This window comes from Macrobrachium nipponense, chromosome 28, assembly GCF_015104395.2.
Source record: "Macrobrachium nipponense isolate FS-2020 chromosome 28, ASM1510439v2, whole genome shotgun sequence".
In the NCBI taxonomy this organism is placed as follows: domain Eukaryota; kingdom Metazoa; phylum Arthropoda; class Malacostraca; order Decapoda; family Palaemonidae; genus Macrobrachium; species Macrobrachium nipponense.
The window spans coordinates 69,355,593-69,381,552 of record NC_087217.1 but is presented as its reverse complement, the minus strand read 5'-3'; the positions used below and the strand labels follow the sequence as shown (position 1 = coordinate 69,381,552).

Below are 25,960 nucleotides of genomic sequence, written 5' to 3'. Positions count from 1 at the left end.
GTGTTTTTACATTGCATGGAACCAGTGGTTATTCAGCAACGGGACCAACAACTTTACGTGACTTCCGAACCATGTCAAGAGTGAATTTCTATCACCACAAATACACATCTCTAACACCCCATTGGAATGCCCGAGAATCGAACTTGTGGCCACCAAGGTGGCAGGCCAAGACCATACTGATCATGCCACTGAGGCACTATCACTCAACCTGACCCCAAATTGATTCTGTAAGGGCTGGATAGTCAAGGAGGATTTTAACCTTTAGTTGTTGGCAAGAAGACTTGGTTTCCAGCTAACATAGGTGTTGAACGGAGTTGAACCCGAGGATGAAAGGCTCTACTTCCTCTGGTGTTGGTTTGAGCCTGACTAGCTTCTTCAAAATGAATCTTTCTTTCTCCTGGTAGTCATTCACCTGCGGGCAGGGTGTACCTTGGGAAACAGTCTTTCTTCAAGTCTTTGGTTTCTCTCTTTTCCTTTTCCATCTCCCAACACAAAATGCTTCTCCTGAAGGTGTTGGTTTTGTTTTCCTCACAGCAGGATCTTATAGCCATATCCACGTATAGTCTGGAAGAAGTTCTCCTTTTAAGGCAGTGTTATTGAAATAATTACTTTCAATGGCATTCAGCTTTCACTAACCTTGAACCAGCTCCTCCACTGTAAATGGCTGTATACCTTTCTTTCCTACTCGTTCCCTCATATACAGAGAATGAACAGGAAAGTTAATAAATAAATAAACAATGGAAGTAACATATTTTTCCATGTCCTTTGGAAACCGATTACATATATCATATGTAGACTGATGTGAAAAATATAAGAAGAAAAACAGAGATGACTGTATAAGATAAATGTCATTGAAACAGGAAACTGTTTTCCATAACACTGCCAAAAGCAGGGACTCTTTAGAACATATATAAAAAAGGATTATAAACAATACTTGAAGGTCTAAGTTGGTATGCATATTTAAAGCTACTAAAAACTAAAAATATCCGAGGCCAATTTAAAATTAAGGATACAAAATAACAAAGGTTAAAGAGATTTCAGTAATAAATAAAAATGTTTAGTTTAATGGGTCCCTCAGCAATGTGAACTTGAGCTTGCTCTCTCTAATAAGTAAATTTTTTTGAGTTGTGTTAAATCGAACTGCACTACAATATTCGTACTTCATTTTATCATTAATGCATTTATTGGGAGATAAACTAGTGAAAATAGTGTTCTGTACTACCACCACATAATTGGGTAGTTGGCCAGGCTATCATCCTTAAAACTTATACTAGTTCTGGCTCTGGCTCTTTTACTGATCTAGACAGGGTTCTCCAATGACTTTTAGTCTGGATATTTGAATCAGTAATATACAGTACATATATAACCAATGAACAATAAAAATATGGATAAAACAAAATGTGTAAACCTGCATACGGTATATATATTTCACCTCTCTCAGTGCATTTAAAATCAGACTAATAAAATAGAAGCAAATTTGATAACAGACAGACTTGGAAAGACATCTTTATGTAACAAGTGCACTGAAGTATCATATAGGAAAATTTAAAATTTGTATCAAGTAATAAAAAGGCTCATTTCAAAACTGTTTATTGAAAGCTATTTACAATAAAATAACATATTTTGTAAACAAAATGTAAATACTAAATGTTACAAAACATAAGCATAAATTACAACATATTAAGCATAAAAGTACATTTTCCAACTACTAAACAATACAGTGTTTCACAATTACTACAACTGTAAATCTGTACTATGCTATATACACTGTAAAATTATAATGCATAACTCGCTACAACAAGTGGTAAATAGTATATCTCACAAGACAGTACACTGAGTAAAAAATATACAAGACAGTACATTGAGTGAAAACAAACATAAAAAAGAAATACAATTATCAGATGTGGAATGAAGAACTACATATTTGACCTACTGAGACGAAATACACCTAGGCCCTATATCTATTATCTCATTGTAAAACATTTCTTAAATGTTTTCCAATATGGGAAACATACATTACATTGTTTTATCATATAATTTACAAAGGACTTCAGTTCTTTTACATCTGCAGAAATCAACAAAACATGATGTGACCTATTACATGTAGTATGTACGTACTAGTTTTATAATGCTATAAATGTGTTCATCTTGAGTAACAACAGTAACATGCTAAATTATAAAAGACTTGTATAGCATATGAAGAAATATTCTCTAAGATGTATAAGCTCATATACAGTATAGTATATGGCTGTGAGTCAAGACCATATTGCACATATTATAAATCTTAAGAGCTTAAACTGACCTGGGACTAATTCAAAACAAGTAGTATTACTTCCCAGATATGCCTAAAAAACATCTTGTAAAATGGAGATAATGTTCAGTAACATTGCAGAACTCTGATAGTGAGGCATCCCAAAGGGTAATGATGGTTCATGGGAAAAATTGAAAAAGACAAGCAATAAAGGGAGCACATTATGCCTTTGATACTTGGGAGTTTATCACAATTTGGCTAAATAAGGAAAGGACATAGCAATGTTTTTCTTGTATGGGTTGCTGTAAATTTATTCATGAAATACAGCTAGTTATGGTGTCATTTTGAAGTTGAATAACTTTCCTTTAATGTGGTGCATTCAACAAGTGAACACATAAGATAATGTCAAAATTACATAAGCAATTTAGCTGAAAACTTTTAATACAAGTGTCATCTGTAACCATCAGAATCATCATTGGAATCTCAAAGAGTTAACTACGTACCAGTTTTCCCACCTCCAGGTATATTTTTTGAACCACTGACAAGGTAGTACTGATCTTAAGAGCTGTATAAAAGATTTGATAATATAGTAATATAACATTATCACAGCAATGTATATGTTAAAAGTAATGATTTTCTTAAGCAGTACTGATGGGTGGTTAGAACATTTCCTATTAAAAACGAAATACAAAAATTTTTAATCTACTTGAAAAATCCTTAATGATTACCATGTTTCACAGATGAAAATTTTTTTAATTTACCTAAACTCAAATACCCAGTACTAATGGAATTTACCAAATACTGAATGGCTGTAAAAATCAAAGTGATGGTTAAATGATAGGCAAACCTTTCCAAAAGAGGAAAAGCCCTTAGAATAACATATACTATAATGGAACTCAATTTTTTATCAAAAAATTTTAAAGGAAGCCCAAACCAAGTAACAATACACACAAACCAAAATATAACAAATGAAAATATTAACACAGGTCTCCGAAAATCCTGAAACTTCCCATTATACATACTTGCATAACAGAAGAGGCAACTGCCCATAAAAATTTCTCAAAAGTGAATTTGCAGTGAAGAATTATACCTAATTTTCAAATAAGTTGCATGTATTTAAGAAATATTGGCAATGAACATATCTGGATAGGAATATCCCATGTTCTAGACCTAGTACAACCTACTTTGAATTTTTTAGAGCTCAACTTCATTCTCTGCTGAGTTTGGCAACCACAGGTCTACAGTTAAGAGATGGGACTGAGGTAAAAAGAGCAACATCATATAATGTACAATTCATCAATAAATAGAATAGGGCAGCTTTTCCCTTGTCACAGAAAACTGAACAAATCTACTATGAAAATAGTGACAAAAGGCTAGAGATTAAGTCACCACACTAACCACATAAGTGGTCCACTTTACTTACTAAAATCCACTATAATTCACTTATAAGTCTTTGCAAAGCTGGAAAATCTGTCTTCAGTTAGAAGGCTTCCTGAAATAACTCCAAGCAGGGATATTAAGCGCTTGGACATTGTTATACAGCTGACTGAAGAGGGTATGATGGTAAACCACTCTCCTTTGTTCTGCAGTGGGATGCCTATAACAAACTTCAGTCCTCTAGAGCAAATCTGTTGACTAGTACAGACACTTGAAAAGGAACCATTGGTCTGAACCTTGAATAACATTCCATTCCCACTTAAACATGCTGGCACAATTAACATTCTAAGCTATATAAAGTTCTTCAAAAATCATGTAAGACAATGTCTAGTCACCTTGACATTATCAAAACTACATGACTATGTATCTGAGCCTGTTAATGACCTGTATATGAAATTTTTGTGGTGTCTCTATCATAGAGAAAATAGGGAGATAAAGCTAATACTGAGGCATGTGCAAGGGTGACAAATATGTAGTCCCCTAACATTCTTATGTCCTTTTTGCTCCTCAAGGACCCCAATGGCTTGGAAAGCATATTTTACTTTTTGGGACTTCTACTAACCATGCTTGGCAGGGGCACATTTCTTCTGACTTTATTTACAGCTAGGCAGTCCTGACTCAGCTGGAACTTGTTCTGAAATTGAGTAAACATTGCTTCCCTGCAGTGATCTTTCTTATCGCAAGATTTTCCTTTTTATTTTTTTAATGATCTTGATTTTGAATGCTCCTGAACTGTTATTATCTTGATATACCTTAGTTGCTATAGGAAATGTTCTCATGCATCTGAAAGGTGTTCCTAGTAAAAGGTCCTTAAACAACCCAACATCAACTGGATCATCATCACTATTTCTTGAAGCATTCTAGTCGCCCTGACCTCATAAATAGGCCCAACTATGTTCTTCATGTCATACTTCTGAATGTGTTTGAGATCCAGCCACTGCGACTGTACAAGGAATTTCTCCAGCACTAAAGTTAATGTAAAAACCTCACATATCTCACACTTGGCACCCATTTCCTGCCTGCTGGGGTTAGTTTGCCAAAACTTCCTTGGATCCAAGCATTGCTTGACCAACCCTTGAACTCTGGACAGGGTTGAAAATAAAGTACTAGTACTTGATTACACTTAAGACTTGAGATTAACTTTCCTTTACTCTGCTGAAAGAGCCACAAATAATCAAACCATTACATGAATACAACATAAGTACAACTCTGGTACAAAACACTTGCAAAATGACATTAAATATGAAAAACAAATGCATGAGAGCATATGCCAACAACTGAATTGCAGCTATACAGCACCTACTTGTATAATGACAGCTGTACTGAAGTATGGTGGTTGAGAGTAGCTTTGGATGCACCAAAGCAAACAAACTGAAAAATACAGTTCTCTGTTTTTTCATAAGGAAATAGAACTAAGCAGAAAACAGGAGAAATGAGGAAGATTAGGAAAAACCAAAATCTTATAGCAATTGTTTCACATCTTAAACTAGACAAAATTGAACTGAATCAAGAAATGAAAGCTTGAGGTAGATATGACAGAGGCTTCCTAATTATGGAAAACCTTACCTATCTCATTGATTCAAACACCAATCTGACTATTTTCAACAGCTATTCACCACTCAGTTGTATGCCCTAACTGGGTGTTAAGGCTTATTAAGTAGAGGAGTGTTTGTAATTTACATAATCATATCTCCACTGAAAAATGAACATCAAAGTAACAAATCTGAAAATACACACCACCGTAATTCATTCTTGTACAATAGTACTTATCAAAACTTGAGGTATTTTTACTTTAAACATATCAGGTTGTCTTACTTGAGCTTTCAGTAAAACTTTCCTAATTTCTTGTGCATTATGGTGCTCACTGTAATACCCACGGAGAGGCTATGAGAGGAACAGAAATTTGAGCTTAATCACATTAACTTATGCAAGATATGACAATATTTGTACAATCATTAACAGAAAGGTATATGGCAATTGCTGCCAAGTTAAACCAACTGTAACAATTGGGACTATCTTCATTTGATAACCATGATGGCATCTAGGTTGAGCAAAATCATCACTGTATTGAAATATTTGACCATTTGGATAAAAGGATATACAACAGCCAAGTAGAAGGTCCCATTATTGATCAAAGAACTAAAGAATTACCTAATTCTTAGAAGCCTTTCCATTATTTTTATCAATTTGCTTTTCAATCAACATAATTGTGTAAAATCCACAATGCTTTCATATTATTAATAAAACAGCAATAATAAAAATGACTTGGTGGGACAAGGCTCTAGAAACCAACAGAGACATTTTCTTCTCTTATTTCTTATGGAATCACACAAGATTATCAGAACTTGATCAAGCACACTGTACACACAAGTTCTATATTAAACAAACAAAATCCACAACATGAGAACTTATTATACAAATGGGAAGCTACTTCCATGAGCCTGCTACAGAATAACAAGAATGTACAATTACCTGTATAGTAGCAATATGTACACAAGAAACTCTTTGCTTCTACAAGAGGCTGCCAGATATTAGAAGTGATGGATGTCATTATTCCCATGTAACTTCTGCACAGAATCTGAACGTTACTTTAAATTGTACTATATGTACTACCAAATTGAGAAGCTACAAGGAAAATCAATAAAATTTTTCAATGGAAGATGAAATTAATTTATTATGATACATCAGTACAAAAAGGCTTTAAATTCAGCATGTTTTGGCAGATTTTTACCTAAGTTGCTCAGCTACATTTTGCCATCCCAAGGTAATCTGTCACGTTTAGAACAAATAAGCTGTTGTTCTGTAAAGCTTTGTATTTGAAGAACTTTGCTCTTAAAACATATTTCAAGGGGAATGTTACCTAATCTTGCCAAAACTAACACAGATCCAGTGTATTGTAATAACAAATGGTACGCACCTCCCCTACACTCTCTTGACAGACACTGTGGACAATGGGAACTAATGAGCGAGTAGTACTGTACTGGTTGTTTCTTCATTATTTCTGAAATTCTGAACTCTGTATTTCCAGCCTAATATGCTTTGCCAACCTGCATAGTAAGTCTGCCATTAGCTACAGGATATACCTACTGACAACATACAAACTCATCTCATGAGGATGGATGATAATTACGTACATCATCTGGTCAAATGGTTTGTACATTTTTTTACCAGTACTTCACCTGGTACACATTAATGGGTGCAATAACCTAGCAATTTACACAGATTCGATTTTCTAGTAAAGCTTAGTTAATATCTTTCTGGCAAGCACAAAAACATAAAACATGCTCCTCATTTTTATGTACGTACTATAGTATTACAAAATGAATCCGGACTGTTAGAACCAATTCATTTTAATCATATCCCATGAATGTTACCAATGCAGTATGTATATGCAACTGAAACAAAGGTTCATATACAATTTGGGCTAAATACTGAGCACTGTCTCTTACAAAACTGAAGTGCATAGCATGCAACAAATTGTTCATATATAGAAAAACAAATATGATTTATATATATAATAGTATATATATGTATATATTATTCTTACAAAAGGAGGAAGGACACCAAAAATTTATATAAGGAAAATTTTAAAATACAATATCATATAATACCATCTAACAAATTATGTACATAGATTGTTGGTATGATTAATATATAATCAAAATTTATTTCACTTAGAGTAGCATACAAAACACTTCATTAAACACTCCAATTATATATCAGCAGTATTTTATTAACAATTTCCCAGTGTTGAAAAAAGATTCAACATACTTTTTACAGTGAGATAATGAGAATTGCCAAAGTTGGTTTGATTTTCTATCAGCATTTCAGTTTACATTTTGCTCAAAGCTGTGACATTTCATCCTTCAAATGAAACAAATTTAAATATAAGTCACAAATCTCACATGATCCATATCCCAGATCTTTCAAAAATTGTCCTTCCAGTCACCAACAGAAAAGATTGTATATGTTGCAAGAACAATTTAATGTATATCTTTTCCACTATTATAGAAAAAAAGATTGCATCTTGTAATTTATCTAATTATACAAGCCAAACCATTATCTCTTTTATGATTATCTTTCAGAAATAACTGACCTTAAAGCATCACAACACAGCTATAAACATGTATGGAAACCTAAGCAGCTATTTCTGCATCCTTGAAAATCAATAAAAACCTCAGGTACCAATATTAATTTCAATTAGGAACTATAATTTTAATAACTTCTGGAATTTCAATCTTACATAAACTTCAATGTTTTCATACTCTTGAAGTTTTTGAGTTTCATATATATTTGAACTAGAACCATAAAATTTTGTCAGCCTTTGCCTAAGAAAACCTACTTAGTACTTATTTATTCTTCATATTTTGCACGTTTATACTGTTACACATTTTCCTCGTCTGTGAAATTCTTCTTGGAAACATATTGTCCTCAAAAAGGAAATACTACAACTCCCTTGGATATTAAGCTTATATTTCAGAACTATAATTCCTTACAATGTATCTTTGGAGAGATATGAAGTCTCCTATGTTTGTTAGTTTTACTAAACTTATGTCACAAAAAGCATCCATGTCATTTGCAATTTGAGTACAACTTTGAAGATGAAGGACAATCTTGTACAGACAGTATGTCTTGTGTTGTGGTGTTTTGATAATTTCAAGTTTTCCTATATTTTCAACTACTCTGTTTTGACATTCTATAACATTTTTGTAAAATTATTTTCACTGACATGAAAATTAACAGTTTTTTACAATTCTTCAGTGATGCATTCTTCCAGTTTTATATCACTTTTCCCCAGACATTCTACTGCTCTGCCTTAAATGTCTATTGTGGAAGAGTGTTTTCTAGGAAATTATCAAGCCTCACCAGTGCTTCATCAATTATTACCTTCTGAATGATACTTAAATCTGTACACTTCACAGATTTCTTCAACTTACTGCTTACCAGATACAAAAGTGTCAAATTATCCTTATCATTCAATAAGGAAGCAGCCTCCAAACCTGAAGAATGAATCTGCAAGGCTCTACTATACAAAAGTTCAAGGGGACTCTTTAAGTTACCCAAGTTATCACCAAACTGACAAAGCACCTCAAAAACTTCTAGGACATTACATGACTTCTTACTAGTAACCTCTACAGTCTCAGAATTGTACGATTTCTTTTTCTTCCATTCATTGGTCTGTAACTCTTCACTTTCAGGAACTATACTAGTACTCTGCTGACTGCTGCTTGACTCTTTTACTTTCAAAATATATTGCAAAAATGCAAGGTCTCCACACTCCCCACTTTTTGATGTTTCTTTGTACATTCTAGAACTTAAGCCCTCCAAATGCAAGGGATGTGTCACATCTTCTCCCACCTCTGTAACTATAATATCTTCATCAATATCTTTTTCCTTATCTGCTCTTCTCATTCTGCCATAAGAATGGCTTCCTTCAATTTTTTTGTTCAGTAATGGATACTTATTTTTCTCCCTCATGAGATTTATGTCTCTATCTGTAGGTGACTGACTATACTTTTCTCTTCTCAGAAATTCTCTATCAATGGGGGATATGCTATTGCTTATGCCCTTTTCACTACGTCTTGGAGAAAAGCTCTGCTCTCTTCCTTGGTCATTTTCTCTGTCTGATGGTGAATAACTCTCTTCTCTTCTTGAAGATTTATGTCTCCTATCAAGGTAATTCTGTTTCCTCTTCCTCATACTATCAACTCTTCTCTCAAAAGGTGAACGACGATGTTTCTTCCATTTTGTGTGAGCATCACTCACTCTAGAAGCTGATTCAGGTGAACTATTAGAATTTCCTCTGCCCCGTGAAGATGGCTCATCTTGATGTTTGTGTGTAGGCGATGTAGTATTTATTCTTTTCTTAACTCCAGTGCCTCTTCGATCCGAAGATGATCTTCTGTCTTGCAACCTTACTTCTTTCTTGTACTTAGATTTTCTACACCTTTTATGGTCCTCTGAATCTGAACTGCTACTGTTATCTGAGCTTTCACTATTACTTTCAGAATTACCACTACTTACAAAACTATCAGAAGAACAAGACTGCTTACTATAACTACTGAATGACAATTTTCTATTTTCTCGCTTGGCAGTCCGGCTGTCTTCCGATAATTTCACAAAATTATCATCCCAGTAATGTTCCCAATCCTTCAGTATACTATCCATATCTGGTTTTTGTCCCCTATCAAGACAATTTTGCACTTTAAACCTAATAAAATTTGTTTGCTCTTCTGCATACTTTGGATGTGTTTTATGTAACCTTTTATGGGCATGGTCTCTCTTGTGGAGGCCATGGGGAGAGCTCATATTTTTTGGTTTCCAATCATCTAAATCTAAAGAGTTTTTATCATGCTTCTTTAAACTAAGAGAAGATGATAGGGCTCTACTTACTTGAAGTGAGTGTGAAGGTGAAGACCTCTTTTGCCAAGATGATACTGAGTAATCTTTTCCTTGAATTTCTGGTAGTGATGACCTGGAAAAGATGATAGTACCTAACTTTACAAACAATACTAAATTGTAAAATCTTTTGCTGAAAAATGATAAGTTTTATGACAAAATTAATATATGCTAGGCTAACTCACTAGGACTGTTTTTGCATTCACCTGTTTCCCACCAGATGGTGCTGGAATATTTATGGTCTGTCATATTTCCTTATGACCACCCACTAAGATGTGGGGAGGATGGACAGGTTTCAACTTCGTCAATAGGTAGACACTGGAACCACAACAGGGTATAAGGTCCTCATACCGAGACTTGTCAGAGGATCTTGACAAGGAAAAAGGATGGTGACTCTTGTGCCTGCGTTGAAAACCCATAACTAACAGTCCAAAACTACAGAAAATTACTCTCTTCATATATGAAGGTGCACTCCTATACACCAATGTGTACCTTTATGCTCTCAAAATTCAATATGTAGCAGGATACCTGGCAACTAATAATAAGACAGAAAGCCAAGGTTACTATCATATTTGGCTGATGAGAAATAGTCCAAGCTGCAACGGTAGGGCTAAGGGCTTAACACCTCATGCTAAAATTGAACATTTGCAAAAAAATGAGGCAAAAAATAGTTATACAGTGGTCCCCCATATTCGTGTGGGATGCGACCAGATAGCCCTGCGAATAGTCAGAACCCCTATAAAAACAATTAAAATGGCCTATTTTGTTGGTTAAAACTCAAGAAAAACCCACTAAAAATTTGTATACCTGGTATTTTTAAATAGCTTTATCACAAAAAGTGCATTTTATGATGAAATTAATTTAAAAAAGAAAGGAACTTGTGGATATTTCTCATAGAAAAATATGAAAAATTTCTAAGACAATTTGTATTTTTCAAAGCTACAAACCTGAGGTCTTAACAATAGGATAATTTCTAGAGCCTAGCTGGATCCGGTTAAAAAGCAGATGAAAGCAAGGAATCTTGTGATATCTGGCAATACATGCGTAGATCGGGTGAAGAGTGGTCAAACACCACTCATCTACGCCAGTCTTTCCCAACTCAGGATGACTTAACAAATAGAGGGGCGGCTAGAGGTAGGCAGTATAACGTTAAGACCTCAGGCTTGTGCTATGAAAAATACAAATTGTCTTAGAAAATTTGTCGTTTGTTCATATGTGAACAAACCCTCGGTCTTAACAATAGGAGATAACCATTGTATAGAGAACCAAAGAGAAACTTTGAGTGTCCAATAACAAACCAAGACATTAGGGTTTGTAGTGCTCCCGACTCCTTGCCCAGGAGCAGAGCCTATGCTACCAAATAGTGGGTAAGATATTGTATATCGCACAACCACACTACCAGTATGACTACCTCACTCACCTGTATCAGACCAGTCCAGCAAGTGACGTGTCTATTCCTTAAACCGCCCGAAGGAAAAAGGAAAGGTACAAGAGAAAGAAACAGACCAGCCAACTCACTTGTTCTCTCATCCACACAATCATCTTAGGTAAGATACAACTATGAGTTACACATCCTGTTGGGCAGCCACCACAGTACCCAGGGAAAACGTGTCCATAGATCTGTGGGGAACATCCTTAAGATAGAAGGAGGTGAACGTGGACTGGCGTAACCAAGTACCAGCGCTCAGCACTCTATGTACAGCCAAGTTCTTTTTGAAAGTCAGAGGGGGACCAATACCCCTAACGTCATGTGCTCTAGCCTGCACAGACGTGGTGGTGGAATCATCAAGAGTCAATTATGGCTGTCTGATGGCTTCCCGTATCCAAAAAGAGATAGTATTCTTAGACACCTCTTTCTTTGTACGGCCTGTACTGACAAAAAGTCTGCGGCAGCCTGGTCTAAGGTGCCGAGTCCTTTTAAGATAGTAACGCAGGGTCCGGACAGAGCACAACAAAAGCTCTTGAGCATCACCACCCACAAAGTCAGTCAGTGATGGAATGGAAAACAAAGTGAACCTGTCATCATGCACAGAGGGATTTTGGGTCTTGCCCACGAATTACGGGACAAATTTGAAGGACATCGACCCCCAACGCCTGGTGGGCTTCACCTCATAGCTCAGACTATGGAGCTCTCCTACCCTCTTGGAAGATGCCAAAGCCAAAAGGAAAATTGTCTTGAGCATCAGGTTCCTGTCAGATGAGCGACGCAAGGGCTCATATGGACTCTTAGTTAAGCTCTTAAGCACCAAGGAAACATCCCACTTTGGGCTCTCTAGGAGAACTGCTATTAGAGGCTACAGGGCGGCACTGAGTTTGGTGTTATGCCTGAAGGGTATTAACATCTCCTCTTCCTGGGAGCTTTCCCTGCTAGTTAGCAGGGAAAGCTCCCAGAAAGAGGAGATGTTAATACCCTTCAGGCATAACACCAAACTCAGTGCCGCCCTGTAGCCTCTAATAGCAGAAACGGACAAACGTTTCTCGTCTCTGAGGAAGGTTAAAAAGTCTGCTATTCGCTGAATAGAGGTCGCGAGTGGAGAAAAACGCCTTGGTAAACTGCGGAGGTTGACTTCCTAAGACTGCTGGACATGTGCCCAGCTGATTTCTGAGAAAAGCCTCTCTCTCAGAGATAGTTGATAGCCTCCAACCATGAAGAGACGGATTCTACTGACTGGTGGAACCTTTCTGCATGGGGCTGACACACGAGATGCCGCCAAGGGGGAATCTCCCTCGGAATCTCTGACAACAACGACAGCAGATCTGGAAACCATTCCGCCCGAGGCCACAGAGGGGCTACCAAAGTCATCCTGAGACCCTGTGAACTCATTAGCCTGTTCAGAACTTGATGGATCAAACAACACGGAGGGAAGGCATACACCTCCAGGCTGTCCCAGGGATGTTGGAATGTGTCCGCTGCCAATGCTAAAGGGTCTGGGACCATTGAACAGAAAATTTCCAGCTTCTTGAAGCGAGTCGCAAGAGGGGCCAACATGAGTCTACCCAAAACCTGGAAAAGCTTGTCTTCTACCACTTGATGAAACGACCACTCAGTGTTAGGATCTGATCCCGACGACTGAGTTTGACTGCGACTACATTCAGTTTGCCTGGGATGTTCCTGGCTGAGAGCTCTACTGAACTGCTGACCGCCCACTGGTGAACCTCGACGGTCAAGGCGTGAAGTTGACAAGAAACCAGGCATCCCTGTTTGTTCACATAGGTTACCACCGTGGTGTTGTCTGACGATAACGACAGAATGACCTTCTACCTTCTCCCGAAACTTCTTCAGACATAGGAAGGCTGCCTTCAACTCCAAGACGTTGACATGTTGCTGCTTGTCCTCCAAATGCCTGAAGAAATGAGGTCGCCTACATAAGGCCGCCCAACCTGCAAGGGAGGTGTCTGAGAACAGAAGGAAGTCTGGTGGAAGAGAACGCAGAGGGACACCCTTCAAAAGATTCTGGTCGTCCAACCACCAACGAAGATCTTCTCTCACTTCCAGAGACAGAGGGAATATTAATAGGGGCGAGCCCCCCCCCACCAGAATTCCCCCGGTCTACAGTGCAGAGACTGAAGAAGAAGACGCCCATGAGGGACCAGCCTCTTCAGGGATGACAACACTCCCAGAAGAACCTGCCACTGCTGAGCTGACTGATGTGGTTCCGACAGGAAACTGCGCGCCCCCACCCATAACTTCCCCAAACTCTGGTCCAACGGGAAAAATTTTCCCACCACCGTATCGATGACCATGCTCAAGTAGAGAGTCCCTTAACTGGGTATGAGGTTCGACATTTCCTGGTTTACCACGATGCCCAGTTCCAGACAAAACCAAAGTAGACGATCCTTGTCCTGCAGCAGCTTTTACCTGGAACTCCCAAGACCAAGTAACCATTGAGGTACTTCAGCAAACAGATCCCCTGAGCATGGGTCCAACTTGACACGAGAGAAAACCCTTGCGAACAATTGAGGGGCTGTTGTCAGCCTGAAGCACAGGACTTTGAACTTGAAGACCTTGTTCCCAAGAGAGAAGCGAAGGAATTTCCTGGACGTCGGATGAACAGGGATTTGGAAGTACGTATGTGCTCCTTAAGAGTATCAACAACATGAAGTTGTCTTCCCTCACAGCTGCCAACCCTGAACACTGGGTCTCCATCTTGAACCATGTCTTCCTGATGAAGTAATTCAAGGTGGATAAGACGATCACAGGTCTCCATCCTCCCGACGCCTTGAGCACCAAGATGTGACTGTAAAATGGAGACGGACGCACCACTTCCTCTATCGCAATTTGTCCAGCATCTTCTGCACCTCCTCCCGAAGAGCCAAGAACCTCAGAGTATCTGGAGGATATGGCTTCGTGAGCTGCGGCTTGTCCGACAGAGGGGGAGAGAAATCGAATGGCAGTACGCACCCCACCCGAAGGGTATCTACCACCCATTTCTCTGCCCACAACTCTGCCACTTGGCCCAATAGCCCACTAAGCAACCCTCCTTGGCCCAGGAGAGGCGCCTAACCTATCGAGGGCCCCATACCTCTGCCCCTTCGGCCCCATCTTGGCCTAAAGGAACGAGAACGAAAGGGACGTTGATCCTCTGACCAAGGGTGAGTCGAATGGGAAGGCTCTGCCGAACTCGAATTCCTCAATGGCCTACCAAGCGAAGGTCTTCTTGACTACTGCTGGACAGGGGGAGGAGGAGGAGCCGGATGTCTCCGAGGAAGAGACTCCGACTTAAGACGCGGCCTGGTGCACCAGTCTGTCTTTGGTGTCAGCCCGACGCTGGCCTATTGCATTCTAATCAGCAGCAGGATAGCCCATAAACTAACACTGAGGTGAGCCATATACAAAACTGCCTTGCCTCCGGACTGCAACAGATTGGCAAGAGAGGAAGCAGTCACCAACTCTTCTGGGGACCTGTCAGGAACTATTTTGGCAATGACCACAGACCAGAAGTCAAGCCAAGAAACTGTGAGCAACATGGAGGCTGCCATAGATTCCAATGCCGAGGCATCCTGCGGGGACAAGGACGGAGTCACCAGCTACACCTACTTCAAAGACAATCCCAGCTTCAGGTGAACGACGTCTGGGTTAAGGCAACGCGACATAAGAAAAGGAGAGCTTGTAGCATATTACTTCCTAGCCCAGTGAGAGGCAGTAGTAACTTGGCAGAGCCTCTAGAGCGAAGCGAACAGTCCCGGTCCGAAACAGAGGTGTTAACCCAAGGGAAGCTGGAGAGAGGAATGGGATCCTGTGCAGCTCACACCAAGGCTTCCAAGCAAGAAGGAGGGAAGACGACTGAGCCTGAGACGTACTTCCAAATTGTTGGACCCACGCATGAGATCAACAACTTCCGAAAAGGAAGACAGAAACTCTTGCGTGTCTCCCTCCTCCTGCTCTGGCAACAAAGAAGGATCAGTAGCCAAACAGTCCAAAACACCAACTAACCTGTCTGGGCTGGGTCCATGCATCGGCTCCTGAGACAAACCCACTATAACAGTACGAACATCACTACTTTCTCCTTCAACAGATGATTCATTAACATGTCCGTGAATGGTCACGGGCGTGGCCGATTTACAAACGTGAGTTGGAGAGGAATCCTGAACACTCAAGATTGAAGAAGAATCCTTGGGAATCGAACTCTAAGAAGCATCAGTGCGAGGGGCAGGTCAAACACTCCTGCTGCAGCAACTTCAAGCTCACCACCTTGGACCTATTGACAGGCGCTTTGAGATCTTTACGGTGACGAATAGGTCTTGGAGAAGAAGTAGCACTTGCATCAAGTGCACGGACAGGGGAGGTTGCAACACGCTTGTGATGTGCATGGACGGGGGAGGTTGCAACATACTCGAGACGTGCACGGACGGGGGAAGTTGCAATATGCCCATGATTTAATGCAGAGGACAAAGTAGCCGCTGCAGAATACACAATGGAAGATACGCTACACTCTCAGGGGAGGTTGCAACATGCTCGCGATGTGCATGGACGCGGGAGGTTGCAACACTCGGGGGAAGTTGCAAAATGCCCGTGAATCAATGCAGGACAAAGACACTAACACTCCTCGAAACATCAACAATCCTGAGAACACGTCCTCATACAGTAGTACCTTCGAAACCTGATTTTTTCGTATTTTGAACCACATTTTACATGTAATTGCCTTATTCGTTCCAAGCCCTACAAAAACTCCCTAGTAAATTATTTCCAGGCTTACAACACATGTTCTAGGGTTACAAAGCTGATCCGATGGAAGAAATATGACTCCAAAAAGGCAAAACACTGTACATACTTGAGTAATATTCAACTGCATGTAATGTTCAACCCCATTTTTACTGCATATATTTGGACTTTAGCATATGTCCCTTAGCAATAAGCCTAGCCTATGTTAGCAGTTGCTACTGTAGCCTAGTCTATGATTCTGACATCTTTTTACATCTAAACCTAAGAAGCTAAAAGCTTAGAATATGCCAATAAAATGTATAAATGATCAATATGTACTCATTTCAAATAATTATTGATTAATCATTGACTATAATACACAAACAAACAAAAAAAGCTTCCAACCTTTTGTTTACGTTCAGCACTACGAGTACCAAATGATCACCAAGCAACCACTTTTACCTAGCACACAGTTTAGTAATTGTAAATTTTCATTATCTCTCTTCAACTACTGAAACTACCAGTCGGTATACAATAACCATTCATTTCTATTTATTCTATCTTTACCTAATGGAGATGCCGAGTTACTGACAGCTATAATGAAACTTATAATACTAACACAGAAGAAGAATTCTAGAAAATATTTGTTGGCTTCGATGACAGCAGTCTGATTTATTTTATATTTCATGATATCTAATTCACAATTTTTTAAATTAAATGTATTGCATGTACTCATTTCAAATAATTATTAAGTAACCATTAACTATAATAGCTTCCAACCTTTTGTTTATATTTACACTACGAGTAGCGAACAATCGCCAAGCAACCACTTTTACCTAGCACACAGTAAAGTACGTAATCATAAATTTTCATTATCTCTCTTCAACTACTGAAACTACTAAACAGTATAATAACCATTCATTTCTATTCTTTATTCTATCTTTACCTAATGTTTTTTTTTATTAAATGTATTGCATGAATAAGTTTTTCAATTGACAGCATTTTTTTACCAATAGAATACATAGAGCACATGGGGTAGATGCTGACCAATAGGAGAACAGGATCTTACGGCGGTGACTAGCATCAGGAACCAATGGGAGAGCGGGAGGATGGTGGCGAGTTTGCCAACTTAACATCCAAAACAGAGTCCAACCTCTTAAGCACTGCCTGGCATATAACATCAGACTGATCTGCAAGAGAAGGCTCCGATGACATGGAAGGAAGAGTAGCAAACGGGGTGGACATGATGATGTCATGACAGACAGAGGCAGTGCTCAGATGAAGACACGGAGTGACATCATCGATGGGAGTGACATCAGCACCTCCCCTTGGTGAGAAGGGGAATCAGATGCCACTGGTGGAGGAGTACACAACGATGGATCCTGCGATGTCACAGCTTCCTTCTGATTCGAAGCAGTGGCAACAGTCACTTGCGGAGCAATACAAGATGGCTGACCTCGACTACCCACGAAGCGAGGCTGGGAGAAGGGGGGATGCCCTGGCCAGCCTGAGGAAGAGGGGGGTAGCGAGCCTCCAAAAGGCGCGCAAGCAACTCCTCCAGGACGGGGTACCCCCTAGCCCGAGCGTCCTCCAATCGCCGCCATCTTGGACGCCACCGACCTGGAAGAAATGAGAATGATGAAAAAATAAAGCCTCCCCCTTCCCGGAAATCAAAATAATTCCCGAAGAAGAAGGGGCGACATTACAAACATCAGCCTGGTGGCCTCCCAATATTCCCAGTGACGAATCAAAAGGAAGAAAAGGGAGGAGACAGGAACTAGTCTACTATGGGGGTTGATAGTTCATGAGACGAAACACCAGGAAGGGGCAAGAAACCTTCCCATGAAGGATGAGTCGAAACCCTCCGATGTTCTCTCTCGCCATAAAATGACTTCCACTGCTCTTAAGGCTATGCCAAGCATCCCGTGCAAGGATTCATATTACAAAAAGTAGAACGGCACCTACTGCACGACATTGGGGTCAGCCGCTGCTGAAGCCAAGACGAGAACACGGAAAACCTGAAATTCTGGGGCACACACATTGACGAGGCCGAGAAGGAGCAGAAGAAGCCATAATATCTCCCAAACACACACACACACGAAATGCAAGTGAAACGGGCAATGAACCGGGTAAAGGCCGAGAGGAAAACACTACTCTCGCCCAGGCGGTCAAAGAAAGACGGACGCGTGATTGTAGGTGAACCCTTCACCCGATATACGCATGAGTGCCAGATATCACAAGATTCCTTGCTTTCATCTGTTTTTTAACCGGATCCAGCTGGGCACTAGAAATTATCCTATTGTTAAGACCAAAGGTTTGTTTGCGTATGAACAAAGTACAAGATCATTTCTAGCGCCTAGTTGGATCTGGTTAAATCTCAGATGAAAGCAAGGAATCTTGTGAGATCTGGCAACGCGTGCATTTATCAGGTGAAAAGTGGTCAAGGACCATGCACCCATGCCACAGCATCAGTCTTTTCTTAACCGCCAAGACGAGAGTTGTGGTTGACCTCTCTCGACCTTTACCTGGTTCATTGCCCATTTTCGCATGTGTTTGTGTGTGTGTGTGTGTGCTTTTATTATGGCTTCTTCTGCTCCATCTCAGCCTCGTCAATGTGTGTGTCCCAGAATTCCAGGTTTTCCATGTTCTCATTTTCTGGCTTTGTCAGCGACGGACCCTCACATCACTTGTAGTAGGTGTTGTTCCAACATTTGTACAATAATGAATCCCTGCACAGAATACCGTGCATGGTCTAGAGCGCAGTGGAAGCATTGTAGAGATTCTACTCTTCCTTCATGGTAGGGATTTTCTTCTCCCCTTCCTGATACTTCGTCTTCTGCCGCTATCACACCCCATGCCAGTGTTGTACCTTTGTTCCCTCTCTTTTCTTCCATCGATTCATCGTTGGAAGTATTGGGAGGAACTAAGGCTGATTTATTAAGTAATATTGCCACTTCTTCCTTGGGAGTTAATTTGATTCCTGAGAGGGGGGAGGCTTTTTCATCAATCTCAATAATTTCAGATTCGGAGGCGTCCAAAATGGCGGCGCTCTAGGGGACGCTTGGGCTACGGGGTCCCCCCTCCTTGGAGGGTTTGCTGATGCACTTCTTGGATGCTCACCACCCCCCTCCTCACGCTGTCCAAGCCCTCCCCCCTCGTCCTGGCCTCGTCTTCGTTGGTAGCCAAGGTCAGCCATATTGTATTGCTCTGCCAGTGATGATTGCCGCTTCTTTGAGTCAGAGGGAAGCAGTAGTGTCAGTCCCACTAGTGATGTCACGGGGTCAGCCATTTTGTATCCCTCTGCAAGTGGCGTCTGCTTCCCGTTCGGATCGAGGGAAGCCATGATGTCATCGCCGCTTATGATGTCACTTCCATCGATGATGTCACTCCCAGTTGTCTCTCTCCGCTGCGCTGCCTCACTTGTCCGTGTTGTCATCATTTGCTGCCGTGACGTCATTTCTGCCATCCAGTTCACTGCATCTCCATTCCATGTCATCGGCCCCTTCTCTTGCTGACCCATCTGAGGCTTTATGCCAGGCAGTTCTTAAAGAGATTATTGGATTCTGTTTTAGAAAATAGGTTTGCTACCATGTCGGCTGGGAGGACTGGAAGCAAGCGTGTTCCATCGCCCCTGCCTCCTGCGAAGAGAATGTGTAAGGAGCCAGTGCTGTCTTCCTTTCCTCCCCCATCTCCGCCGTGTCGGCGTATCAAGCGGAAGGCTAAGGACTTTGCCCTTTCTTCATCTGCGGGTGAGGAGCGACACACCGTGTTCCTGCGAGTGTTGGTGTTACTAAGTGTTAGTGTTTCTTCCCCTATGCGATCTGTAGTGGCTGCTTTGTCCTCTAAATCGAGTCGCAAGTGTGTTGCAACCTCCCACCTTCATACACATGTTGCAGGTGCTTCCGCTCCTCCCTCTCCAGGGGCTATTCGTTGTCATAAGGATCTCAAGGCGCCTGTCAAGAGGTCGAACGTTGTGAGTGTGGAGGTAGTGCAGCAGGAGTTTTTGCCTGCCCCTCTCCCTGGTTCTTCCAGGGGTTCGACTCCGAGGGATTTTTGTTCTATTTCTAGTGTTTGAAACTCCTCACCTACGCACGTGCACATAAGCGGCCATGTTAGAGAGTCATCTGTTGGTAGAGTGCGTAGTGGTGTCCCTAGTGCTGTAGTTGGTTTGTCACAGGAGTTGGCGCTTGGATCCACCTGACAGGTTAGTTGGTGTTTCGGGCTGTTTGGCTGTTGGCTCTTCTGTTAATTTACATGAGGAAGGCGCTTTAGATAAGCCTGCACATCCTTCTCATCGTCGGTCTCCGTTGCCAGAGCAGGAGGAGGGAGACACGCAGTTTTTATCTTCCTTTACAGAAGCTGTCGATCTCATTTGTGGGTTCAACAATTTGGAGGGTAGGACTCAGGCTCGGTCATCTTTCACTCCTTCCTGCTTGGAAGCCTTGCTGGGAGCTATGCAGGATCCCAAGTCATCATTTCAACTTCCCTTGTCGGGGCATGTCCAGTCGGTCTCACAAAAGGTTAACGCCTCTGTTTCAGATCAGAACAGATTGCTTCGCTCTAGGGGCTCTGCCAAGTTGCTTCCCCACCTCTCACAAGGCATAGGAAGTACTATGCTACAAACTCTGCATACTTGATGTCGCGTTATCTCAACCCGGACGTCATTCGTCTGAAGCCGGGATTGATTCTGGAGCAGGTGAGGTCGGTGGTTTTGTCCTTGTCTTTGCAGGATGCCTCAGCTTTGGATTCTACATCAGCCTCCACATTGCACACGGTTTCTTGGCTGGACTTCAGCTCTACGGTCATTGCCAAGATAGCTTCTGACAGGTCCCCAGAGGGGTTGGTGATTGCTTCCTCTCTTGCCAGATAGTTGCAGTCTGGAGGCAAGGCATTCTCATATTTTGCTTACCTCAGTGTTAATTTATGGGCTAACCTTCTCCTGATTAGAGGAGACACGGCGTTATCCATGATGGAAATATCGGAGTCCTTGCTGGCTGGCACTGAGGAATGGGGATCTTTTGGAATCACAATTTCTGTTCCCTCGGTCCGAGCTGGAGGGTGTGATAAACTGGCGCCAGGCTGACACCAAGGACAGATTAGTGCACCAGACTGTGTCTAAGTCAGGGTCTCATCCTTGGAGACGTCAGGTTTCTCCTCCTCCTCCCCCTGCCCAGCAGCAGTCATGGGTTGTCACCTGGTAGGCCGCCAAGGAGTTCGGTTTCAGCAGGGCCTCCCCATTGGTCCCAGCCTAGGTCACAGGACCAACATCCCTTTCGCTCCTATTCCTTTAGGCCGAGAAGGGGCCCAAGGGGCAGAGCTAAAGGGAGGTTGTCGGTAAGTTAGGCGCCTTTCCCTCTCCTGTGTCACGGGTGGGAGGGTGCCTGGCAGGCCAGCAGACCAAGTGGCAGAGTTATGGGGTGGAGAAGTGGGTAGTAGATGTACTTCGGGTGGGGTATCTACTGCCATTCGACTTTTCTCCTCCACTCTCAGACAAAGCCTCTGCTCAGGAGGGTGTATCCTCCAGATTCTCTGAAGTTCTTGGCTCTCCAGGAGGAAGTGCAGAAGATGCTGGACAAGGATACGATAGAGGAAGTGGTGCATCTGTCTCCGGGGCTTTACAGTCACATCTTCTTGGTGCCCAAGGCGTTGGGAGGTTGGAGGCCTGTGATCGACTTATCCACCTTGAATCACTTCATTAGGAAGACGAGGTTCAAGATGGAGACCCCCTGTTCAGTGTTGGCAGCTGTAAGAGAAGGTGACTTCATGCTGTCGATAGATCTGAGGGACGCATACTTCCAGATCCCTATTCATCCGATGTCCAGGAAGTTCCTTCGCTTCTCTCTCAGAGACAAGGTCTTCAAGTTCAAAGTCCTGTGCTTTGGGCTGACCACAGCCCCTCAAGTGTTCTCAAGGGTCTTCTCTCGTCTCAAGTAGGGCCAATGCTCAGAGGATCCGTTTGCTGAGGTACCTTGACGAATGGTTGGTCCTGGCAGGTTTCAGGGAGAAGCTGCTGCAGGACAGAGATTGTCTGCTTCGGTTTTGCCTGGAACTGGGCATCGTGGTCAGCCAAGAGAAGTCAAATCTCGTACCCTGTCAAAGAATTCTCTTAATATATGTACATATACATTTGTATATAAACAATGTATAAATGGAATTTAAGAGAGCTAAATCTGTTAACTCTTAATGCATGGATAACATCATATGAGTAGCAATAACAGGCTTTGGGTGGTGGATGGACTCACTCATGGCGAGCTTCAATAATCTTACAATGCATCGAATTTGGGGAATCGGGCAGGAAAGAATTCCATTATTTCTATAGCCCATAAATTCACAAACGGCAACTTTTAGACTGGCTCAGATCAATGAAGTAGGTGGCTCATGAGTTAGTTGTGATCTTGACTTCAAGGCGGCATTGTTGGGTTTCTCTTCCTCCTGTGACGTCTTCTTAATTATTTGCTCATAAATGTATCTTGGGGTTGCTATTGGTTTTAGGTCTTATTTTTTATGATAGTATGTCAGTTAGTTACAGTTGTCATGAACTGTGAATATATAAAGTACAGATCAAACATACGTATGGTCCAGTTTTTGGGTGGGACAGGAACTACCGCCACCTACTCAAAAATTAAAAATTTTGATGAATACCCTATATTTAAATAGCTGAATGCCAAATGAGACCAAATAAATATGATATTTTAATGATAAAATAAGGTTTCACATATACTTACCATACAATTATATTAGCTGTACGCTTCCTTACCTGGCAGTCGAAAATTCAAATTCCTGGCGGCGGTAGCAGCACTGCCATTGTTTGTGTAGGTGATACAGATCCCGCCCACTTTTGGGAATACCTGGTACTGCTGAGCTTAGACTCTTCAATTTGTTGAGTCACAAAGTCCATCTGTGGGGAGGAGGGAGGGCTCTGATTATGTAATTGTTTGGTAAGTATATGTGAAACCTTATTTTATCATTAAAATATAATTTTCACATATGTGACTTATCAAACAATTACATTAGCTGACTCTACATTACCCGGGAGGTGGGTATATGGACAGCTTTATGAACAAAAACAACAGTCATGTGCTCACATTATATATAATGTCTGCACTACCTTACCTTGTGAGAGAGCAGCTACAGGTAGATACAGTGGTCCCCCCATATTCGCGGGGGATGTGTACCAGACCCCCCCACGAATAGTTAAAATCTGCGAATGTTTGGAACCCCCCTCTAAAAATGCTCATAAACTCCTATCCTAAACATGCAAATACCAAAGTATCCCTTAAAGACCATCCTTCATCAAATATACATAAAATATCCTATTATGGTTCATATTAATCTTTGAAATATTATTAATACTATTTTAAAGTAAATCTTACATTTTATGTTTATACATAAATACATACTATGTACGTACTGAATGACTTAGTTACGTATGTGAAAATAATTCAGTCCCCCCATAAGTATTCAGTCATGCATGTTTTCTTTCATACTGTTACTATTTGAGACATCCATTTTCTTTTTACAAGGGAACAATGAAAATGTGAAATCACAAATACCAAATGTCTACTTAAAGTATTATCCTACATCAAATATACCATTGAATTGGTATTATTAATATCATTTTAAAGTAATCTTAAACATTTTACCATTAGAAATATATAAACAGCCAATAGCAGAGAGAGAGAGAGAGAGAGAGAGAGAGAGAGAGAGAGAGAGAGAGAGAGAGAGAGAGAGAGAGAGAGAGAGAGAGAGAGAGAGAGAGAGAGAGAGAGAGAGAGAGAGAGAGAGAGAGAATGTTATTGTTACTGTTTAATCTCATTAAACGTAATATTATTTGTAAACTAGTACTGTATATTATTATTTCACCATAAAATGTAGTAATGTCCTTAAAGATATACTACTTATACATACACTTCCAGCTCAAACAGAGGGCGAGAGTTACCACTAGCGCATGCTAGTATCTCGTTGTGGAGAGAGAGAGAGAAGACCTGAGAGAGAGAGAGGGAGAGAGCGAGAGAGAGAGAGAGAGAGAGAGACAGGGTTGTCCTTATTTAAAAAGAGTGACATGGATAGATTATTGTACTTCTTTAAAATACTATCACATATGAATTTTGAATATAGTTATATTACTATTATTATTATTATGCAAAAATATTAATAAACATACACATGTACCATAGAAATTCTCTCATCTCAGTAAAAGAGAGAGAGAGATAGAGAGATGGGAGAGGGAGGAGATAGGAGAGAAGGAAGAGGAGAGAGAGTAGGAGAGAGAGAGAGAGAGTTTACATTATCCTGATGGCAACACAGTTGTTGGACCCCAGCCAACTCGGCTTGCTACTGGAGTTCAGAGAGAGAGATGCGGGGTAAAGAGCATTTTCTTTCATTCTTCTTACGTAATTCTTTTTATTTATAAACTAAAATCTTGCTAATTCACTTTAGTATTTTCTTTAATGAATTTATATTATTGATGTTTACATTAATATTGATATTTGAAAATTAGTAAATCATCCAAAAAACATACATCGCTTTAAGAGAGAGAGAGAGAGAGAGAGAGAGAGAGAGAGAGAGAGAGAGAGAGAGAGAGAGAGAGAGAGAGAGATTATCGTAGTATTTGTAAAATACTTTCACATATGATTTTTGTAATTACAGTTATTATTATTATTATTATTTGAAAATATTAATAAACATATTACGCATATATGTACCATAAAAATCTCTCATCTTAGTAAAAGGGAGAGAGAGAGAGAGAGAGAGAGAGAGAGAGAGAGAGAGAGAGAGAGGGGTGGAAATTTCATGCCCACGTGATGGCAGCCACAAATCAGCTCCTTCCCCCTCCGGTCACTTAACTTGATATGCATATCTGAGTTTTAGTACCTTGAGTTAGAGAAACAATCTGACTGGAATTTCCTTCGTTCTTCCATAATTTTTTAAATTTATAAGCTAAAATCTTACTAATTCACTATGGTATTTTCTTTAATGAATTGATATTATTGCTGTATAAATTAATATTGATATTTGAAAATAGTAAATCATTTATTTATCATACAAAAAAACATACATCTTTGTAGTAGAGAAAGAGAGAGAGAGAATTATTATTTTTATTATGTGATATAATTTAAACTGATTAAACTTACTAATACAGTATTAATCAAAATTAATATTTATTAATATTTGAAAATTAGTAAATAATTTTTGTATCATAAAAATGTATTTAGTCACGAAAATAAACATCAAAATACACTAATTAGTGATTATTTTTGTCAGAAAATTCCGCGAATGGGCGAGTCCGTCCACGAATAATTTCTAGATAGATTCCAAAGAAAAATCTGCGAATGTGTGAGTCCGCGAATCCGGAGAACGCGAATACGGGGGGAACACTATATTGCCTCTGGTCGGTGCTCTCATCACATGTAAGAGACGTCGCAGTAAAGGCCAGGGTTGTCCCTACTAATGGTGGGATTTTTGCAACCATGGAAGTGCACCGATGATTGACAAAAACAACAATAATTTGCCCTTGCCCTGGGTGAAAAGACCAGATAAAAACCACACAAAACCATCACCTACACTAAAAACCATATGGTATCCTTAACCAGATATAAGAACTGGTGGGTACTTCAGGTACCCCCAGGTTTCCCACAAACTCAAAAAACCTCAAATTCAAGGCGAGGAGATAGTAGAGGGAAAAAACCGAGTCCCCCTATGCTTCCTCTCCCAACACCATTCCCGCTACT

The 25,960-nt window shown here is 40.5% G+C and overlaps 1 protein-coding gene across 1 annotated transcript in view; it reads right to left on the bottom strand.

The window, feature by feature from the left end:
- Positions 1-1,574: 1,574 nt before the first annotated feature.
- The window catches only part of LOC135201862 (uncharacterized), a 193,279-nt gene continuing 168,893 nt past the window's right edge, over positions 1,575-25,960 (bottom strand). Inside the window, exon 3 of the mRNA XM_064231162.1 lies at positions 1,575-10,163. Within this exon, the coding sequence (XP_064087232.1) occupies positions 8,513-10,163 (1,651 nt within the window). The 3' untranslated portion in view covers positions 1,575-8,512. The remainder of the gene's footprint in view (positions 10,164-25,960) is intronic.